General features: G+C 40.0%; 1 protein-coding gene across 1 annotated transcript in view; it reads left to right on the plus strand.

Annotated features, from left to right (window-relative positions):
* LOC126248102 (protein sickie) overlaps positions 1 to 23,359 on the plus strand; it is a 687,677-nt gene that overhangs the window by 544,838 nt on the left and 119,480 nt on the right. The window contains exon 12 of the mRNA XM_049948773.1: positions 17,417 to 17,495. Within this exon, the coding sequence (XP_049804730.1) occupies positions 17,417 to 17,495 (79 nt within the window). The remainder of the gene's footprint in view (positions 1 to 17,416; positions 17,496 to 23,359) is intronic.

Consider the following 23,359-nt stretch of genomic DNA (forward strand, 5'->3'; position numbering starts at 1 on the left):
CCAATGATAGATAAAAGAAAAATTGCATTCCAAAACATTAGTTATTCAAATGGTAGAGGAACAAAATTAAATGACAAATTTCTATGTATCAGTCCAGATTGTTGTAGGCTCCTTCATTTTATCAACTTCAGTGTTTCCTAAACTGTTAAATAATCCTTGAAAGTCCTTAACTAATGTTCAACATTAGAAAGAGTGGAAAAAACTTTGTCATTAAAATAGTTACTGTGCCAATTAAAATGGAGTTTATGTAAATACAAATGTGTCTTCACTGTAAATTAACACAAATACAATTATAAGTTATTGTAGAACTGCATAACAAGGCAATAATCATGTGGTAGCCATGGTGAATTAGTGCCAACAGTCAGTGTATTGAGAATGCACAGATTTATCCCTGCTACCTGTTTATCTCCAGTGAAGACAGGTTGGGCTGCCTGCAATAAGAGAACATTAATTACAAGGTTTAACAGGATTTTGAGTACTTGATTGCTCGTGCAATTCATTTCCAAAGGCATGTGCATTCAATAGTAATTTATTCATGGAGTGATAAGTGAATATGGTAAGCTGTATTAAAGAAATTGCAAAATAATGTGCACAATGCAGGGGATGGATATTAAATGTTTGTTTTGACAGTGAGGTGTTCTTCAACATGTACTGAATTTAACTATGCTTAAGAATTCATTCAAGGTGCCAGAGACAACAGAAAACACCTTCAACTGATAAATGGCAGCATCAGTTGTTTTGAGCTGATATTTGTATTAAAGTATGCTGCAGATCATGTGAAGCCCTGGAATTTGGTTATTATAAAGACAAATGCACCAGATCATTTTGGTAGTATCTTATGTTAGGCATTTTCTTAAAAGCACAGTTTAGATTTCTTGAGCTGTTTACTAATCCAGTTGATGATGGTCCCTGTATATAACTGCTTGAAAACCACTTGCACCAAAGGATTTTACACATCTTGGTTATAGGACACAAGCAAAACAGTGTAAGTGCTCATAGGGTAAAATTTTGAAAATACCTGTTCAACAACCCATATTTAGTTTTTCCATGGTTTTCCAAAACCATTTAAGTTAACAATGAACAGCTCCATTGACAAGCATACAGATGATTTCCTTCCTCATCCTTATCCAATTAATTAAAGATTGCCTTCTGTCTCTAATGAGTGTGTCATCAAAAGGGTATTGAACCCCAGTGTTTCTCCCTTAAACTTGTTTCGATGTGAAATCTCAATCAGTTACGTAGTCACTGATCATGTGTTCATGTTACGTGAACTTCGTTGAACATTTGTATTTGAAGAGTTGGGGCAAGCCATTTTTTCTGTTCTTGTTATAATCATCATTGATAATGGATGATATATTGTTATGTGAAATGCTACATTGTATAATTTTTGAATTATTTATTGTAATAATCTGTTGCAGTTTGTTGCAAATGATCATTAGATTCAGTCACTTCAGATATTAAAATAAAAAGAAAACACCCTAAGTGTCTATCCAAGTGGTTAACATAGATAAAAATATTTAAAAATTTTTTCGCTGTACCTGATTAATCATTTTTTATGTTATTTTTATTTTTTTAATGTTTTAATTTTTGTTCACTAATCAGCAGGTTGGTTAACCTGTTATTAATTGAACAGGAAAGGGGAAATGAAATTGCAAGTTGCTGTAAGCAATGATTACAATGTGAAAGTAGTCACTAAACTCTTTGTTTTAGTTTAAAACACGCTACAAGTAAATTAAGTACTAAATTTAGTGCATTAGATATGTACAACATTAAATGCAACAACTGTCCTAAACAGTATATTGCTCAGACTGGTAGAACTTTGGAGATCTGCTTTAAAGGATACAGTTCACAGTGAAATAATAAGACAGCAATTGGAGGCCATCTAACTGAAACTGAACACTCAGTAGGACCAATAGGCACACATCTTCAAATTTTACACATGGTGCCTAAAGGATGTTTGTTGAAAATGCTTGAAGAGCTTGAAATCTGTGGACATCACTTGAAAGAACTAACTGAAATAATCTATCTCTAGAGTGACTTAAAGAATTCTGTGTACTTCAAGAATTTAGACTATATACTCAGACAGCCCAGTCAGCAGCAACTCTCCATGTTTGGCACAACCCCAGTCAGCAGAAGATAGCAGTGCACTACACTTGCAGGTATAGTGGTAGTGCATCTGTAGGGAGACTGAGCACAATGTACACCAACAGAAACACACGTCAGACTCCCTTTGGTGAAAACAGTGCACGATCAATGATTTAGAACAATATTTTAGTTACGAATTTTGCTGAGATGTCTCATGTGAATATTAGTTGTTTTTATCCAAATAGGTTATCAGTTTTGAATTAATTTTAGTACATGTTTTAAGCAATGCCATTGTTACATCTTAATACCTAACAGTGTTAGTTGCACTGCAAGATACTGAATACCTACAATATGACTTCTCTCTGCCCGTTTGCAGTGGTAATGCTCAGTGTTTAGCCAGCAGCTTGCATATTATCTTTCTTGGAAGAGTTGAGTTGGTGTTATTGTTACCGTAATGACACTAGGCCTGACTTACTTTTTGTTGTATGCATTTTTAGTAGTGTAACCATGTACTACATCAAGAGCCAGAGTTATGTAGTTTGACTCAAGCCATTAGCTCATCTCTAGTTTGCTTGTGTCCATGCTCTGTTCCACGTTGTTGTGTAGAGGTACATTGTGAATGATGGCTCGAGACAGTATTATTGTACGCTGTTGCAGGAACAATTGGGCATTCTCTGGAAACAGCTACAAGCTGCACTTGTGATGGTTGACAGGATTCAATCCACTACCCTTGTCTGCAGTGTTGTTAGGGCACATGAAGCAAAAGCTGTTACCATTTTGGTGCCCCCTGTGTTACTTGGGACCACACTGATGTTACTGTGTATTCCATTGCATCTGACCTGGCCAGTTTGCCTTCACTTCCATATGAATAGAGTACTGTGCCAGGGTCCTGAATCTCTCAGGGGAAGGCAGATGGTTGATAGTGACCACGTGGCTGTTTCCTCATGCACTACTAACAACTACAGGGTGCACCACATGGCTGAGAACACACCTGAGACAGCATGGTACACCTAATCTGCTAGGACCGGAGCTGAGTTTTTTGAAAGGTGTGGTCCAGGGCAGAGGGTAGATGTGCTGATTATTGGGATCTCCAACATTAGGACCGAGCGAGGTGGCGCAGTGGTTAGCACACTGGACTCGCATTCGGGAGGACGACGGTTCAATCCCGTCTCCGGCCACCCTGATTTAGGTTTTCCGTGATTTCCCTAAATCGTTTCAGGCAAATGCCGGGATGGTTCCTTTGAAAGGGCACGGCCGATTTCCTTCCCAATCATTCCCTAACCCGAGCTTGCGCTCCGTCTCTAATGGCCTCGTTGTCGACGGGACGTTAAACACTAACCACCACCACCACCAACATTAGGTGGTTAATGAAGCCCATTAGGAAAATTGCAGTAGCTCGGGAAGGAAGACCAGATGCACTTGGTATGCATTCTAGGACGTTTTGTCAAAATGTGGAGGAGGTGCTATCAACCACAATTAAGTACAGCCATGTGCTCATTGGGAACTTCTCAGCATGAAAGACATCTGCCACCTAGGTTCCAAAGCCACAGTCAGTTTCCTCGGACAACAATCTGAAGTGATGACTGCTTTCCTTGCATATGGAGTGAAAGCACCATTTTAGATCTGCTCATTATGCACAGAATGATCAAAGTCCTCTACTTTTGAGCTAAGCAGAGAAATCGAACTGGCTCCTCAGATGATTCTGCAATGATTTCAGATGCCACTGTTGGGTGAAGAGTTGTAGTGCTGTGTTGGGATTGTAGTTTAGTACTTCAGAAAAACTTTTGACACTGTAGACATAAATTTCTTGATCATGCTGTGGAATTAGTGGGAGGTTTAGGGAAAGGGATTTGTGCAAATTTGCTCTAAATATTGTGACCATAAACAGTTACTTACTGACCTGACTTCTGAGGCTATTGTCGTAAATTTTTTGGTGACTAACAGGCTTGAGCTTCTCAATGCCATTAACTTATAAGAAGGAATCAATGTCCATAAGGTTGTTGTATCATCAGTTCCTGCCAGTGTTAAAAGGAATGATGAAGCAGGTTGGCAGATGTTTCTATTTAGCAAGTGCAGCAGTTAAAATGTCAGATTATCTAGGCGAAGAGAGTTTAATCATAGATTTAAATTCAAGCAAAGCCTTGTTGACAAACAAAAGTTAGGTGAAGTCAAAATGAATTTAAGGAGAGCAGTCTGAGAAGTATGCTATGGATTTGAATTAAGAATTCAATCTACCAATCTTACAAGAAATCCTAAGAAATTTCGATTACATGTGAAGTCAGTGAACAAATAATAATTATTATCTACACATATTATACGAAAGAACTAGCAGCATTTTATCATTGGTTGCCTGAGCAACAAACATTAAAGTGACTGGTAAATGGTGTAGGTCATTCCTGATTTCAAAAAGGTCATCAGACAAATGCGCACATTTGTAGAAGTAAATCAGTTATGTTACTATGTTTTCAGAATTATTTAACACATTTATCCTTGCTTATTGTGAACTTTTGGAGAATGAAAACCTCCACTATAGGATTACTTGTGGATTCTGCATGCAGTGGTCCATTGTTTTTGCTGACTTTTAGAAGCCGCATAAGGTTGTGTGCAAATGAAGCTGTTGTAAATCAGGAAATTGCAACACCTGAAGATTGTAGTAAAATGCAGAAAGACCTACATAATAATGACACTTGGTGTACAATCTGGCAGTTTATCCTCAACATAAACAGATGCAACATATTGTGCATAAATAGTGGGAAGACACATTCTTGTTGGATTACACAATTGATGACCAACCAGCAGAAAATATGTGCGAGGATGTGTCCAGATTATCCTAAAGTGGTATGAATACATAGAAGTATTTTAGGAAAAGCAGATGGATGACTTGAGATCCATTGGTAGAATCTTAAGGAAGTGTAACTCACCCATAAAGGAAGTAACTCATAACATCCTTGTTCAATTGATTCTCGAGTATTCCTCAGCAGTGTGGCACTGTCAACCAGTTAGGATTAATAGAGGACATGACGACTGACAAAAGAGTAGTGCGTGTTTTCAAGGGATCGTTTAGTGAGTGTGGGAGCATCTCAGATGATCATCCAAATTCAGTGGCTGTCATGAAAAGAGAGGGTGTCGCCTGTCATGGAAAATCATACTCTTAAAATTTTGAAAGCCTATGTTTAATGCCTTGCTGTAAATGACAATGACAGAGAAATTGCAGCTCATATGCAGTAGTATTAGTAGTAGTTCTTTTGAACTATGGATCACTTATTTGGTTTGTCCCTCATGTGAAGCACTGTTTTGCAAACAAGTTATTTAATAATGTAAAAGGGTAATACTACAGTGTGTATTGCTTTCTCACTACCAGTCATTGTACACACTACACACAGTATCATCTGAAATCAAGACCATAGTAACGCTGTTTGGTTTCCATTTGGTGTACTGCAACAACTTCCCATTTGCTAGCCTGAAAAATTTGAGTTGCAGTCCATCTATAATAACTGAAGTGTTGAACTCAGAAAGAGGATAAGGTGTTAGTATTACACTTTGAAGAGCTTTTGGGATAAGGATTCCCTGATATGGAAAAAAAATGTGAAAGTGTTGTGTGAAATGATCCATATGTTACTGTTATTTACCTGTTTTAAATTTTTTAGTGAACAACTATTCTGTATTGTCTAACAAGAGAACATTCTCAGGTGTAAATAAACAATATTGATGACACTTAGAAGGTATGTAGAGTGGTCAGGATAATACCATACAACTTTTTTTTATTTTTTGCCCAATTTCACTTTAATGGGGGAAAACACACCCCAGGAGGTAATTTGGTATATTGAGTTTAGGGGAAGTAACTTCAAAACCATGATATATATAAACAAAGATGATGTGACTTAAAACTCTTTGCCTTTACAAATGTCTGCTTGTGTCTGTGTATGTGCGGATGGATATGTGTGTGTGTGCGAGTGTATACCTGTCCTTTTTTGCCCCCAAGGTAAGTCTTTCCGCTCTCGGGATTGGAATGACTCCTTACCCTCTCCCTTAAAACCCACATCCTTTTGTCTTTCCCTCTCCTTCCCTCTTTCCTGATGAAGCAACAGTTTGTTGCGAAAGCTTGAATTTCGTGTGTATGTTTGCGTTTGTTTGTGTGTCTATCGACCTGCCAGCACTTTCGTTCGGTAAGTCACATCATCTTTGTTTTTAGATATATTTTTCCGACGTGGAATGTTCCCCTATATATATATATATATATTTTCACCGTGAATTCATTGTCCCAGGAAGGGGAAACTTTATTGACACATTCCTGGGGTCAGATACATCACATGATCACACTGACAGAACCACAGGCACATAGACACAGGCAACAGAGCATGCACAATGTCGGCACTAGTACAGTGTATATCCACCTTTCGCAGCAATGCAGGCTGCTATTCTCCCATGGAGACGATCGTAGAGATGCTGGATGTAGTCCTGTGGAACGGCTTGCCATGCCATTTCCACCTGGCGCCTCAGTTGGACCAGCATTCGTGCTGGACGTGCAGACCGCGTGAGACGGCGCTTCATCCAGTCCCAAACATGCTCAATGGGGGACAGATCCGGAGATCTTGCTGGCCAGGGTAGTTGACTTACACCTTCTAGAGCACGTTGGGTGGCACGGGATACATGCGGACGTGCATTGTCCTGTTGTTGGAACAGCAAGTTCCCTTGCCGGTCTAGGAATGGTAGAACGATGGGTTCAATGACGGTTTGGATGTACCGTGCACTATTCAGTGTCCCCTCGACGATCACCAGTGGTGTACGGCCAGTGTAGGAGATCGCTCCCCACACCATGATGCCGGGTGTTGGCCCTGTGTGCCTCGGTCGTATGCAGTCCTGATTGTGGCGCTCACCTGCGCGGCGCCAAACACGCATACGACCATCATTGGCACCAAGGCAGAAGCGACTCTCATCGCTGAAGACGACACGTCTCCATTCGTCCCTCCATTCACGCCTGTCGCGACACCACTGGAGGCGGGCTGCACGATGTTGGGGCGTGAGCGGAAGACGGCCTAACGGTGTGCGGGACCATAGCCCAGCTTCATGGAGACGGTTGCGAATGGTCCTCGCCGATACCCCAGGAGCAACAGTGTCCCTAATTTGCTGGGAAGTGGCGGTGCGGTCCCCTACGGCACTGCGTAGGATCCTACGGTCTTGGCGTGCATCCGTGCGTCGCTGCGGTCCGGTCCCAGGTCGACGGGCACGTGCACCTTCCGCCGACCACTGGCGACAACATCGATGTACTGTGGAGACCTCACGCCCCACGTGTTGAGCAATTCGGCGGTATGTCCACCCGGCCTCCCGCATGCCCACTATACGCCCTCGCTCAAAGTCCGTCAACTGCACATACGGTTCACGTCCACGCTGTCGCGGCATGCTACCAGTGTTAAAGACTGCGATGGAGCTCCGTATGCCACGGCAAACTGGCTGACACTGACGGCGGCGGTGCACAAATGCTGCGCAGCTAGCGCCATTCGACGGCCAACACCGCGGTTCCTGGTGTGTCCGCTGTGCCGTGAGTGTGATCATTGCTTGTACAGCCCTCTCACAGTGTCCGGAGCAAGTATGGTGGGTCTGACACACCGGTGTCAATGTGTTCTTTTTTCCATTTCCAGGAGTGTGTGTGTGTATAAAAGTTGAAATGTAATTAACATTCTTGAAAGCTGTATAATAACATTTGTAATAATTTGAAATATGACAAAATATACCCCACTATCATTAATTAATTTTGAAAAATAAAATCTTGTGTCACAATATAAATTAAAGAGACTTTCGGGCCACATTCATCAGTGTGTAATAAACCAGGTTTCTGAAATACCATTTTTGGAAAATAAGGCACACGTAATGCGCTGTCTGTATATTTTCAGCATATCTAATTAAAATATCTTAACATTCCTTATTATTATAATTATTTTTTACTTTTTTGTTTCATATTTTAAATTGTTATTTTATGTTTTAAATTCAGTTTACAGTTTCACATATGTGTATTTTGTTAATTGAAAATAATACATAACCAATTTTTGTGATACAGAATCATTACAGCAATGAGAATCTGTACAGAAATGCTTAAAACAACATTTTTTGCACTCCACGTGCATCAAATGAACAAAATTTCTTTACATAATGCACACGACAGACAACACAATATAAAAAAACATTCAGCAGGATTTACAGATTGTGGCGTGTGGTCCTCTAAATATCCTGATTTGCATGAGGCATATTTCAGTACATTGGAAAACCTTAACAAAGAGAATTGAAAATGTACTAGTGGCTGCAACTTGATTGCATTGTTTCTTAAATGGGGATTGACATCATAACCATTCAGCAGAACTAGATCTGAAAACCTTCTCCCAGAGTTTTTCCGCTATCAAATGCCATATATATGCCGTGGCTGTACCTGTCCTGTCGAGCCTTTTGGGTCACTAGATGTAAAAGTTCCTTGCCCTCAGGTAGGATGCTCAAAACAGTTCTTTCACATAGACCACTTTAAGAATATAACGTTAATATTTATTTTTCGCCTGTGCGGGGATATCTTTTGAAGTCGTCAGGCATTAGTTTAACAGATTTCAATGCTTTCACAAGAACATTTGGGGCTTCAGAGAGAGATTCTCAAGTTCTTAATACAAACTCTCCATTAATTTCTTTTAAAACTATGAAAGGGGGGTGGTGAGTGTGAAAAAACCATTTTGAGCATCATACCTGAGGACAAGTAACATTCATCTTGTGATCTCAAAAGTCTCAACAGGACAGGTACAATCATTGGACATAAACGGCTTTTGATATTGAAAGAACTTTGTGAGAAGATTTTCAGATCTAGTCCTGCTGAATCATTTGATGTCAATCTCCACTTAAACAATATAATCAAGCCACAGTCACTAGTATATAATGAATTCTCTTCACCAAGTTTTAAAATGTACTGAAATATGCTTGGTACTAAACAAAATATTTAGAGAATCATCTGCCACAATCTGAAATCCTACTGAGACATTATGTTTTAAGCATTTCTGTATAGATTTTGTAATGATTTTGTATCATAATAATGAGTTACTTATTATTTTCAGTTCATAAACTGAGTGGAAAAATAAGATTTTAAAATATAAACTAACAATTTGAAACATGAAACAAAAAAGTGAGTATAATAAATAATCTGAATAATAATGAATGGTCAGATATATTAATTATGTTTGTTGAAAATACTCAGATGGCACTTTTGTGTACAGCTTATTTTTTCAAAAATGGTATTTCAGGAACCAGGTTTATTATGCATGGATGGATGTGGCATTAAATCTTCTTTGATTTAAGTGATAAAAGTTCTTATTTTTCAAAATTAATCAGTGGTTGTGGGGTATTTTGCAAATTTCAGATTTTACTAAAGTTGGACAGAGCAGTTTGCACAGTAATTACCAGTGTTACTTTTGACATGCATAACTGATCAGTAAATGTACTCACACGGCATATTTACAGTGAGTGTTATTACATTTTTACTCATTTTTCTAATGCTCTTTTTCTGTACTTTCAGAACTTTGTTTATTTTTTATGCATTTGTTCCCCAGAAAAGAATTCCATATCTGAGAATTGTGTGTACATATTATTATAATGTTGCTCAAATGCAAAATCAGATTTCCCAGCAACCAACTTTTATTCTGCTTCCAATTGAATTGATATACTGAGACACTGATTAAAATAGTTATCAGCACAAACACAGGTATACAAGGAGTACATTAAGTCACAGTCTAGCTGTGAAGCGTACATTAGTCACATAACATGGGAGTTGCTGATGGCCCAGTGTCCCGACTTAAGGCTGTGCTATCTGTGCCGCTGTGTGGCAGCCGTGGAGGTGTACACTGTTTAATTATGCACACTCAATGTATATGTTTACAACTAATGTGAATAGTACACAACTAAAATACATTGGCTGTTACACATTTATAACAGGACTCTTTAAGAGCATAACATACTGAGAACATTCGAGTTACATATATCTTTGTGTATGTTAATGCCAGTTCAACTAGGAATCAGTATTCATTCCTAGAAATTTTGTGTTTGTTGTGCGGTTTGTAGAGGTACCTTATACATTTAATTTGACAGTGTCAGTTTTCCTCTTCAAACTGAAATTCATGGTATTTGTTTTCTTTGTGTTCAGTGTGACTTTATTTCATACTGGCCAATTGGAAACTTCCTTGTTCATAAGTTTAGCCTTGTTTGAAGTCTACTCTTTGTACCCTATCTGCTAGATATGGTCAGAACTATTCATTAGCTATGCCTCTTATAAAATGGTTCAAATGGCTCTGAGCACTATGGGACTTAACATCTATGGTCATCAGTCCCCTAGAACTTAGAACTACTTAAACCTAACTAACCTAAGGACACACAACACCCAGTCATCACGAGGCAGAGAAAATCCCTGACCCCGCCGGGAATCGAACCCAGGCGCGGGAAGCGAGAACGCTTCAGCACGACCACGAGCTGCAGACTGTGCCTCTTATATCTAATGATTCTAGCTTATTTAGTTGACTCTAATGGTCAGCAGTATCAAAGGTCGGAAAGATACAAGAATATGTCTGTGACACACCCATACTTGTCAAGAGAAAGTGGATTTTACTATGGCTGATACTGTACTTCTGCCACTTTGGCACCTAAACTGTGATTCACTTAGAAGGTCGTATTTGTTCAAATAATTCATTAACCTATAACATCTATAGCTGAATGACATGTGGTGCATAGAAACACACAGCCAAAAACTATTTATACTAGCTTTTTAGGTCTTGCTCTTTCTCTTGTAGAAATACACATACATTCACACAACCAGACACCCAACTTATGCATGCATGCACACTCTTTCCAGAGAAAGAGCAAGAACTCAAAAGCTGGTATAAATAGATTTCTGATGTATGTTTCAATGCACCACACATCAGTGAGCTGTAGGTGAGTGGGTTCCCTTCCTTTATTTTATGTGTAATTCATTAATGTGTCTTTTACGAGGGCTATCCACAAAGTACATTACGTTTTGGAATTAAAAATAAATAAAGTATTGGAAAAAATTTTTATTATATAGAGATGAAAGACACACTTAAATACTACTTTTCTACATAGTTGCCATTTAAATTAAGGCACTTATCGTAGCGATGGACGAGCTTGGAAATTCCTTCGTCGTAAAATTCGGTCGCCTGCGCCTTCAACCATGTGGTTACCTCTTCTTGAAGCTGTGCGTCGTCATCAAAACGCTGCATAGCCAACCACTTCTTCATTGCTGGGAATAAGTGGAAGTCACTCGGTGCCAGGTCGGGACTGTACGGTGGATGAGGAAACAACTCCCACTTAAAAGATTCGAGAACTTCATGAGTGGCATTTGCCGTGTGGGCCCGGGCATTGTTGTGAATCAGCAAGATCTTTGAGCCCAACTTTCCCCTGCGCTTGTTTTGTATTGCTCTTCTGAGGTTGTGCAGGGTTTGGCAATACCTTTGAGAGTTTATTGTAGTGCCTCTTTCCGGGAAATCAAAAAAACTCACGCCTTTTCTCTCCCAAAAGAAGAGGTAACCACGTGGTTGAAGGCGCAGGCGGCCGAATTTTACAACGAAGGAATTTCCAAGCTCGTCCATCGCTACGATAAGTGCCTTAATTTAAATGGCAACTATGTAGAAAAGTAGTATTTAAGTGTGGCTTTCATCTGTATATAATAAAAAAAATTTCCAATACTTTATTTATTTTTAATTCCAAAACGTAATGTACTTTGTGGATAGCCCTCGCATAATTGATATTATTATTTTTGATGATGCAGATGACGACAGTGGGGAAATGGCCAATAGTTTCCTATGTCTTCATCACCTGTCTTGAGTAGAGGCACAACTCTTGTATGTTTTAAATATCCTTAAAGGTTATATGATGCAAGTGACTCCTTTATTATGTATGTTAGGGGAGCTTGTATACTCTTTACACTTTGTTTCTGGACACACATCCGTACTTCATCTATGCCTATTAACTTTAAATTTTTTTTGTTTTTTGTTTTATACAGTTTTACTGACTTTATGCTCTGTGATTGGTCATAACAACATTGTAATTATTGCATAATAACAACATTGTAATTATTGCATAATTATTTACAGGTTTTGGGATTTTTTTGTTGTAATTTTTCTGCAGTGCATGAAAAATTTTCAATCACATAGTTTGATAGGTAGTGTGGATCATTTACTGTTTTATCCGCCTCTCATGTCAGTATGTTGTTATGCTTCTAAATGAAAAGGACAACATTGTGTGTGTTCTGTAGGACTGATTCACTTAGTTAACTGGTTTTTGGCTTACAAGGCTGTCATCAGGCTTCAACTGAGTATCACTGTCAAGAAAGTTACAATATTTATAAAAAAATTAAATAAATAAAAATAAAGAGAGGGGGAGGGGGGAGAGAAATGGAAAAGATGTTATTCATCTCATGTTGTTTACAAGTATTGTAACTCCTTTGTTAACAATAGCTAAAGTCTGGTTAACTTAATATATTAATCTTGTAGAACATCGAAATATTTTGCTTTTTAATTGATAATTATGTTATTCTACCAAGAAGCGGCAGAAGAATTGGTTAAGAAAATGTGTCATTATGCTTTCCTCTTGCCCTGTTTCCCGTTTACAGCCATCTCAGACTTATTGGATAACTATTAATAAAACTGCACTGCATTAAATTGGCACAGATCACAAACAAATGGCCGATTACAAAATTATTGTGTGAAGTGGACTCATATTCGGAAGGATTGCAGCTTATTTCACATACTTGCTATTCTATTTTAGGTATTTTGTTGCTCTGCTAAGTGAGTTCAGGTGAATGTTTGGATGGTTCCTTATAAATACCACAGCTAGTTACCTTCTCCATCCTCGTTTAAACTCTCTTAATCTCTAATAAGCTCAACATCAGTGAAATAGAGAACTATAAACTTCTTTCTTATGTTAAGATTCCACTGTTAACTGCAAGCAGTCATTTAGCCACAGCCATTACTGTAAGTGTAGATTCAGAGGAAGTTACCAGTATCGAAGCAGTGAGGGTGGGTTGTGAGCTGTGCCCAGATAGTTTAGTGGTAAGAGCATTGCATCCAAAAGGCGAGTCCTAATTCCAGTACTGCACACAGTTTGAACCTGACATTGCCTACTTCCCTATGGAGTTAAAGATTCATTCTGGTTATCAGTATTAATTTAAAAGGAGACTCCTCATGTATAATGACAGAAGTGCAAATTCTAAATCGGTATTACTTTGTTTGTAACCAGAGGGTTGGTTAGTCTACCATAATTCTGTCCACTTTTGAAAACACTATAAGATGTATGTTTTGCGAATAAAAGTTCATCAAGTCTTTGTGTTTTGTTTTTATTTCAGGTAGGTATTTTGAAGTGAAGGTTCCATCATCAGGGTTTTCAAGATTCACCCTATGTTTTTTATCATGACCAGATGAACCAGTTGGACCTGCATATTGTGAGAATCTGCTTCCCAGTTTGTGGAGGAAAGCCTCAGTTGAACCTGGGAAATCCTTATGATGGAGCTTTTAACTGTGAAATACATTTTTTTTTGGGGGGGGGGGGGGGCAAAATCAATATAAACAACTAAAGTGCAGAAAGTTTTGAGACTTATGTTCATAAAATATGCATACATTTCATTTTCTTTGTGTACTATTTAGGATTTGGCAGAAATGGGAGCTCCTCATGAAATGTTACTGATAGAGCCAAATCTCTGCTCTTCCATTGTAATTTCGGTATGTAAAAACTGAAAGGAGTACGGAGACATCTCATTGAATAGTCAAAGTGTGGAGTTGTAGATAAGCATGTAAACAAGACTGAGAATGTTTGCTAACTTTAGACAAATCCTCCTTCAGAGTTATAGCATACATTTATGACTCTACAGCTGAATTGTGCTATGCTACAGCTTAGCTCGAAGGGGTGACTGATTGTGTCAGGTGGTGTGGGTGAGGGGGGAGAGGATGCAGGGAATGGGAGGCAGGATTGAAGAAGGGTGGCTGATGACTGGTGTGACGGAGGCAGCAGGTGCACAGCTTAGGGTTATGCCACTGGTGAGCTCATACTGACCACGGGCAAGGGGTCTGTGGACAGTATACACTAGTGTGGAGGAGTGGGGTGGAAGGAGAAGATAGAACAGAGAAAGAGGGAAATGTGGTGTGTGTGTGTGTGTGTGTGTGTTTTTGGAAAGGGGGGGGGGAGGTGTTGTGTGTGTGTGTGTGGGGGGGGGGGGGGATTTAAAAAAATTCTTCACTTGAAATGTTGATTGTGGTTCCATTAAGTTCAATTGAATGGTGCTAATGAGTGGAAGTATTGTATGAAGACACAGTTAAAACTGCTGGGTTTTTTGCTGTTATCTGATGTGTGAGTGTCATGTATTATTACATTAATCCTTTAGTTCTTTTGCTTCAGACCATAAATTTTCATGTTGATTTGTCTAAAACATTGTGTGCTACTAAGAAATAGTGTTATTTGAATTGGGACACTGTCTTCAAGCATCATTGAGAATTTCATTTCTGGATTCTAGTGATTCCTTGTATAATGTACACTGTTCAGAGCTTGACAAGTCCATTTGAAATGTTTGTTTCTGAGTTTTGCATTCCGGTGCAGTATTGCAGCTATTACAGCAGCTGTAATACACTCCTGGAAATGGAAAAAAGAACACATTGACACCGGTGTGTCAGACCCACCATACTTGCTCCGGACACTGCGAGAGGGCTGTACAAGCAATGATCAAACGCACAGCACAGCGGACACACCAGGAACCGCGGTGTTGGCCGTCGAATGGCGCTAGCTGCGCAGCATTTGTGCACCGCCGCCGTCAGTGTCAGCCAGTTTGCCGTGGCATACGGAGCTCCATCGCAGTCTTTAACACTGGTAGCATGCCGCGACAGCGTGGACGTGAACCGTATGTGCAGTTGACGGACTTTGAGCGAGGGCGTATAGTGGGCATGTGGGAGGCCGGGTGGACGTACCGCCGAATTGCTCAACACGTGGGGCGTGAGGTCTCCACAGTACATCGATGTTGTCGCCAGTGGTCGGCGGAAGGTGGACGTGCCCGTCGACCTGTGACCGGACCGCAGCGACGCACGGATGCACGCCAAGACCGTAGGATCCTAAGCAGTGCCGTAGGGGACCGCACCGCCACTTCCCAGCAAATTAGGGACACTGTTGCTCCTGGGGTATCGGCGAGGACCATTCGCAACCGTCTCCATGAAGCTGGGCTACGGTCCCGCACACCATTAGGCCGTCTTCCGCTCACGCCCCAGCATCGTGCAGCCCGCCTCCAGTGGTGTCGCGACAGGCGTGAATGGAGGGACGAATGGAGACGTGTCGTCTTCAGCGATGAGAGTCGCTTCTGCCTTGGTGCCAATGATGGTCGTATGCGTGTTTGGCGCCGTGCAGGTGAGCGCCACAATCAGGACTGCATACGACCGAGGCACACAGGGCCAACACCCGGCATCATGGTGTGGGGAGCGATCTCCTACACTGGCCGTACACCACTGGTGATCGTCGAGGGGACACTGAATAGTGCACGGTACATCCAAACCGTCATCGAACCCATCGTTCTACCATTCCTAGACCGGCAAGGGAACTTGCTGTTCCAACAGGACAATGCACGTCCGCATGTATCCCGTGCCACCCAACGTGCTCTAGAAGGTGTAAGTCAACTACCCTGGCCAGCAAGATCTCCGGATCTGTCCCCCATTGAGCATGTTTGGGACTGGATGAAGCGTCGTCTCACGCGGTCTGCACGTCCAGCACGAACGCTGGTCCAACTGAGGCGCCAGGTGGAAATGGCATGGCAAGCCGTTCCACAGGACTACATCCAGCATCTCTACGATCGTCTCCATGGGAGAATAGCAGCCTGCATTGCTGCGAAAGGTGGATATACACTGTACTAGTGCCGACATTGTGCATGCTCTGTTGCCTGTGTCTATGTGCCTGTGGTTCTGTCAGTGTGATCATGTGATGTATCTGACCCCAGGAATGTGTCAATAAAGTTTCCCCTTCCTGGGACAATGAATTCACGGTGTTCTTATTTCAATTTCCAGGAGTGTATTTTCAGTTGCTGATCAGAGTTTGAAATTATTAGCAATTTTATTTGCGGTATTCTCATATACGTTCATTAAATCCCAACTTCAATGTGTACTGGGTAGTAAAATAAAAACTATGGTGTATGTAGTTTTGTCCATATGCTTGTTATGATATTTATGTTGTGATATTTGTGATGTAATGACTAAAATTGTGCTGTAAAATAGTTAAAAAAATCTGTTTCAACATAGTTCTGTGTGTGGGTAATTTATGGTGAGATGTAACATCATTTGAAAAGCATCTTCTCTCTATCATGCTGATGTTGTGAATATCACTGTGAATCATTTCCTTGACTGATGTGGTTAGTTACTCAATTTTAGTATTATGCAGATTTCTTGCAATTGATAATAATGAGATCTGTTACAGAAGGAGCTGTTTAGATAATTTCCAGATATCTAAGAGCTGTTCTTAACTGGTCTTTTCATAAATTCTGCATTTGGCAAACAAAGAAAAGAAATGGATTGTTTGATGATAATCGTGTAGATTTGATGTGCTGTTTTAGCATCTCAGTTCTTTGTGAAATAAACTGTAATTTCATATTTGTTGTCATTCCCAGAACACATAGTTACAAGTAATATGTTTGCACAAATCATTCCACTCATCTACTCTGTACCAACATCACAACAACATATTTCAGAGGCATAAGTGAATTACCAGCATATAACTACAGCAGATCAGCAGTTCAAAGTATCTATATGTTAGTTTTTATTGTTAATGTTGTTGGCTGTGAATATTTGAAATGCTTGAAAGTTCCATCACTTTTCCATTTGATTGCACCGGTATACTGCCTTTCTGCTGGCAGTTACATTGCCATTCAAGTAGTGTGACATGTTCACAGTGTGTGTTATTTTATGTGGATCTCCATGCCATATGCTGTTGTTACTAAATAATATATCCAAGAAAAGCGGAGTTGTCATTTCATTTGCGAAATTTCCAAATGAATTGGAAATAAAAGTAGGTATTATTTGATTTGGAGCATTCCACTTATTTAATTGCTTGTAATGCTTAAAAGACTGATGTTTTCTGTAGTTAGTTCATTATCACTCTACCCTTCAGCTCTGAATATTATTTTATCTTCCTTGTGTATTGATACCGCACGTCAACATCATAACATTGTTGAAAATATATTCAGTTGTAATGACGTATTTTAATTTGAAATTCATTGCAGATATAAACTCAATTTTGGAGAGTAGTAGTTAAAAATATTTATTCTGACCATTTCCAGATCTGATGACTCAAGCACGTCTGGCTCTGTAGCAGACCTGTGTGGTGCTGACCATCGTCCTGGCCATACGCAAAGCAAGGTAGCACACTAGAATTTATTGAATGAGACTGTAGTTCGATTTGTAATTATTGGCTTCACCAGTTTAGCAGTGAAGCTCTTATCCAACCACAGGTCTTAACTAGTAAGCATTTGTTTACTATTTTGTTATGTTTATATTAATATTTGTAAAGTAGCCCACTGTGAGATGGTGCACGCAGAAAACAAGAAGGTGCCCAGGTAGCGTGGAACAATAGAAGTTTATTTCTAGAAGAAAGGAATATAAGAGAGTATCGTGATCTGTGAGAAGAATTGTCATTCTATCAATACAGTTCCAGGAAGGTGCAAGAGAAAGCACACAGTCTGTCACTATGTTACACTGCCATAGATAAAGTTTGAACCAACCGCAGACACAATCAGTTTTTATGCTAGCACAGACCTAGTCCTGGTGTGCACTGTCAGAGACTTGTCATATATTGCTTGGATTCATGGTTGGTTTTAAACTCGGATTCAGACTGCCAGAGAGCTGCAGGCAGCAGTCTTATAAAGGCCACCTTGCATATGGATATCAGGAAGTGGCTGCATCAGGGTGGCTACACGGATGTTAGATAGTGCTGTCTATATCTGGAGATCATAGTGCCCTCATTACTGCAGTGGTTGTCAGAGTGCTGTGGAGCTGCATCAGCTGCAGATGTCTGGCAGTGTAGCAACCCACAGGACAGTGTTGTGTGTTCTGGGTCATCAGGCACCAGCTGTAGACGGCATCCCTCTTCCCTGTGGAGGGGGGTGGCGAAGCCCTGTTTATGCATAGATGGTGGCCGTGGTGGAGGTGATGGCCAAAATGAGGCAGTATTAACAAGCTGTGTGCTGTCAAGTTGTGATTCCCCTCCATGCTGCCAGTTACCAGATAGTTCTTTCAGTCAAACTGTCCTCTCTCACGGTGTCTTAAGTCCATCTCTGGCAGACTCAAATTACAACAAACTAAAGTTTATCATAATGTCCTCTTGCTCAGTTTATATTGGTATTGAGTGAAAGTACAAATTGATAAATTATTTTTAAAAGATTTTTCGTTTGATAACAAAAATATCTTGTTTTTATGCATATGACAGTAGCTGCATTATTACTGACTGTTTTATGCATTCATTTTGTGCTCATTTTTATTTAACATGTGAGTGTGTTGCTGGACAGAACATGTACTGGTTGCTGGTCCTGTCTCCCCCCCCCCCCCCCCCTCAGATGAATTCTTCCTCCTCTCTGGATGAAGTGCCACTAAGAACCAGAATGCTTATGTGGCATCAACATGATGGATGTTCAGCACATAATGCCTTGCGTGCACGTTGTGTTCTGAACCGAAGGTATCTTGCCAGATGGATTGATCGAGGAGGAACGGTTACTTGGTCTGCTAGGTCTCCTGATTTAAATCCTCTGAACTTTTTTCTTTGGGGATGCATTAAAGACATTGTCTGTCGCGATATTCCAACAACTCCAGAGGACATGCAGGAACGTATCATGCTTGCATGTAATTTTCTTCATCAGGCAACACTGGAAGCACTGTCCATGTTCGCGAATATTGCTTTGATAGGGGTGCGTAGAGATGCGACATTAGGGTGCCTCATCTTATTGGTAACTCTTTCGACTACGCTCCAAATACAGTAGTCAAGAGCGTTCAAATCCGGGCGATTCGGGGCCAGCGAACTCCTTTGACCAGAACGTTTCGACGTTATCCGAGAGCCACTTTTGGACTAAATGGCTCATATGAGCACCAGTCCTGTTAAAAGACATATTGTCTCCCCAAGGCCACAGTTACCATCCACAGTTCCGCACATTCATCAGACCTTGCAGATAAACTTCTTTTGTGACAGTTTCTCCCCCTTTTCAAAGAAACGTGGCGGCTTGATATCACCCCCACTGGACACAACACACAGGATATGAACCCCAGGCTTCACTGAAGTGTTATACTTCGCCTCAATACCATAAACAGTTGATCTTGGGTACCTGAAGAAAGGAATTATTCCAGTGGGTGAACGCGCCAGCGCGAAGACTTTCAATAATCATGGCTCTTCAGTTATACTCAGCACTTGTCTGTAACATCTCGGCCATTTTGAGGTTCTGATTGTTCAATAGATGCCTATGGCTTTCGAGAACACCAATCGTGATCTCTGGCGAAACTACAATGTTGCAGGAAATTCAAATTGAAATTTGTCCGGATTTGAGTGCCGCGCCCTGTATGCTACAACTTCTGTTCACCTTTGGTGTTTCTGGGTGGGATACTAACAGGGGCATGGTACATGCAGGATGTTGTTGGACCCGTTCTTGCAACAGAAAGGTGATTCAGCAAGATCTTCAAACTTGTCTCCAATTGAGCACTTGTGGCATATGATGCTTCAACAGACAACTCTTACAGAACTGCAGCAACAATGTGAGCAGGCATGGAATAACATATCCCAGGACAGTTTTCACCTTCTGTATGAATGACTGGGTGCCACAGTCTTCGCCTGCACTGTCACCCGTGGAGGCTACGCCATGTACTAACATGGGTGTTTTAAGGTGGGTCGATATGTGGTACCTCATAAACGCTTGTGCTATTAGTCTGTAAATGTCATCGTTTCAGGTACTCCATATGAACTGTTGCAACAATAAATCTTGAATGAATTGGAAACCTACAAAAGTGTGTACCAAGTTTTTTCTGGCAGTGTATTTTAAATAGATACAATCCGTTAACACTAAAAACTATGTAATAAGCTGATTAGTAATCAGATAAAAATTACACATTTCGTCTTAAGATTTATCTTTGCTAGATTTATGAGAAGAATGAATTGATTCTTGCAGGTCCTTGTTAAAAAGAAGATAACCACAAAATTCCATGCAAGATAGATTGAAATAAGTTTTCACAATAACAACTGCTGTCATTTTATCAAAACTAGCATGACCTTTTCCATCATGCCAGTACATGTTAAGCAAACTGAAAACCCTTTCTACTGCAGCATTTGACCCTTGGAGATATAATGCAAAATTAACAATTTTCTCTACATTTTCCACAGATACTTTACAGATTTCACATTTTTTAAATCTTGCATTCCATCTTTCTTCAAGAGGCACTTTCTTAGGGACCCAACCTTTTATATGCTGTCTCATTGTGTTCTTAACATGTTCAATTTCATAAAATAATGACTTCTCATTGAAAGCAGACAGAGGAATACCATAGTGAGACAAAAACCTAAGGCAATCCTGAACATGAGTCGAGTGAAGTAGATTGTTGCAATGTATCCAAGATAGACAATGAATGTTTGAATACTGGCCCAAGGTCCACTTTGTGTAATTAACACAGTCATAAAAATCGAATGATTTGCAGAACCCTTTTTCTGTAATTATTCCTTCTCCCACAAGATTTTTCAACATTTCTTTAACTGCAGCTGTTATGAATCTGTTGACCTTTCTATAAATTAACATTTGTATAAGATTAAATTAGAAATATCAGTGAGTAGATATATTGTCTCTCAATGACTTGTAACTGACCTTCTAATAATTTCAACCACAATGTCGACAAGCTATTAGAGATGAAATTTTGCAAAATTTAAGGATGGTGGTCAAGGGACAAAAATATCCAGGACCCTCTGCAAGGCAGGAAGAAAAAAGCAGCCACTTTTTTTTTTGTGTTTGGTAAACTAACAGAATTCTTTTAAGGCATGGATTTTAACACTATATGTTTCAAAATATTTGCCAATTGATGTTGAGGTGATTGTTTTCAAAATTTACAGATCCTCTGCTGCTGATTGAACACTATTATGCAAAATGTGAGCACCAACAAGTGATTTGTTTAATTTTTCTTGAGTTTCTGGTAAATATTCTACATTCCATTATGGTTGGCTCGCCCAAAATTGGTGTTTGCATTCTCTGCAGAAAATGCAATTACTTCACCCATTAAACCATGTTTTGTCAAAATTTTCGCAATAAATTGAATTTATGTGTCAGCTGTTTCGTTTGGAACATTGCTAATATTCAAAATTTTTACTTTCATGCCAAAACCAGGAATGTATATTGAATCACGAATGGAATAGTTTTCATTGCTTTTTGGTTTGATGGCTGGCTCTGAGCACTATGGGACTCAACTGCTGAGGTCATTAGTCCCTGGTTTGATGGATCAGTCATTATAGAAATGTATTTTGCCCCCTTGTAATTCATTAGCTAGTGCTGTAATAACTTAGGGCACAAACACATTAACAACAACTGCTTTACTTTTAGTTCTAGCACAACAATACATAGGCCTGCCGAAATGCTTAATGATGAAAGAAGTACAGTCAATTGATCAAACGCTATGATTGTGATAGATGGCATGATACACAAATGTACCTTCTTCAGCAGCCAGTTTTAAATCCGGCACTTAGAACATTTTTCTTAAAAAATGAATTTGTCTTCTTGCTGCTTGTAGATGCCTATGACACTTGTTTGTGCTCCTTCTTTTGGAGCTGTTCTTTTGTGTCACTTCTCCTGCCTTGCTGTATTGAAAATTGTTGCTCATGTCGGCACCAATGACTCCTGCCGTCTGGGTTCAGAGGTCATCCTCAGTTCGTACAGGTGGTTGGCGGAATTGGTGAAGGCTTTTTGCAGATGATGTTGTGGTGTATCGAGAGGTTGTAACAATGGAAAATTGTACTCAAATGCAGGAGGATCTGCAGTGAATAGACGCATGGTGCAGGGAATGGCAATTGAATCTCAATGTAGACAAGTGTAATGTGCTGCGAATACATAGAAAGATAGTTCCCTTATCATTTAACTACAAAATATCAAGTCAGCAACTGGAAGCAGTTAATTCCATAAATTATCTGGGAGTACGCATTAGGAGTGATTTAAAATGGAATGATCATATAAAGTTGATCGTCGGTAGAGCAGATGCCAGACTGAGATTCATTGGAAGAATCCTAAGGAAATGCAATCCGAAAACAAAGGAAGTAGGTTACAGTACGCTTGTTCGCCCACTGCTTGAATACTGCTCAACAGTGTGGGACCCGTACCAGATAGAGTTGATAGAAGAGAGAGAGAAGATCCAACGGAGAGCAGCGCGCTTCATTACAGGATCATTTAGTAATCGTGAAAGCGTTACGGAGATGATAGATAAACTCCAGTGGAAGACTCTGCAGGAGAGACGCTCAATAGCTCGGTACGGGCTTTTGTTAAAGTTTCGAGAACATACCTTCACCGAAGAGTCAAGCAGTATATTGCTCCCTCCTACGTATATCTCGCGAAGAGACCATGAGGATAAAATCAGAGAGATTAGAGCCCACACAGAAGCATACCGACAATCCTTCTTTCCACAAACAATACGAGACTGGGGTAGAAGGGAGAACCGATAGAGGTACTCAGGGTACCCTCCGCCACACGTCGTCAGGTGGATTGCGGAGTATGGATGTAGATGTAGATGTAGATGTAGAAAACATCTATCTGCATGCTGTACACTCAACTTTATCATTTATGTTACTTTCTTTAAGAAATGAACTCTTCTGTTTGGGCATTTTGACCAGATACCACACTTTCTTAGTTTAATATTCACTTTCACTATCTACTAACTGTAATAGGTACTAACTATGTCCGCACAGGTGATCATGTGTTGACTTTCATTTCTAAGTCAGAATTTTTGTCAGTTGTTCCAAAAACCAGTAGACTTGAAACTTTGACACTGAGTGAGTTAAATCTGCCAACAATGCACCGCCCTATCGTTTGACTCTTAGGGCAAGCATGTATACATGCCAAATAATATTCAATAAGCACTGCTAACACACGCTGCATTGCTCACATTCTTCACAAAATTAACTTCCATATGGCTGCAGTCCCATTATGAGAAGTAGTTTAAGTGATACTTTTTTTATACTTTCTTTGGTTTTGTTTTTACATGTCTCAAGGACCACAAAG

Source organism: Schistocerca nitens, chromosome 3 (genome assembly GCF_023898315.1).
Source record: "Schistocerca nitens isolate TAMUIC-IGC-003100 chromosome 3, iqSchNite1.1, whole genome shotgun sequence".
NCBI classification, from domain to species: domain Eukaryota; kingdom Metazoa; phylum Arthropoda; class Insecta; order Orthoptera; family Acrididae; genus Schistocerca; species Schistocerca nitens.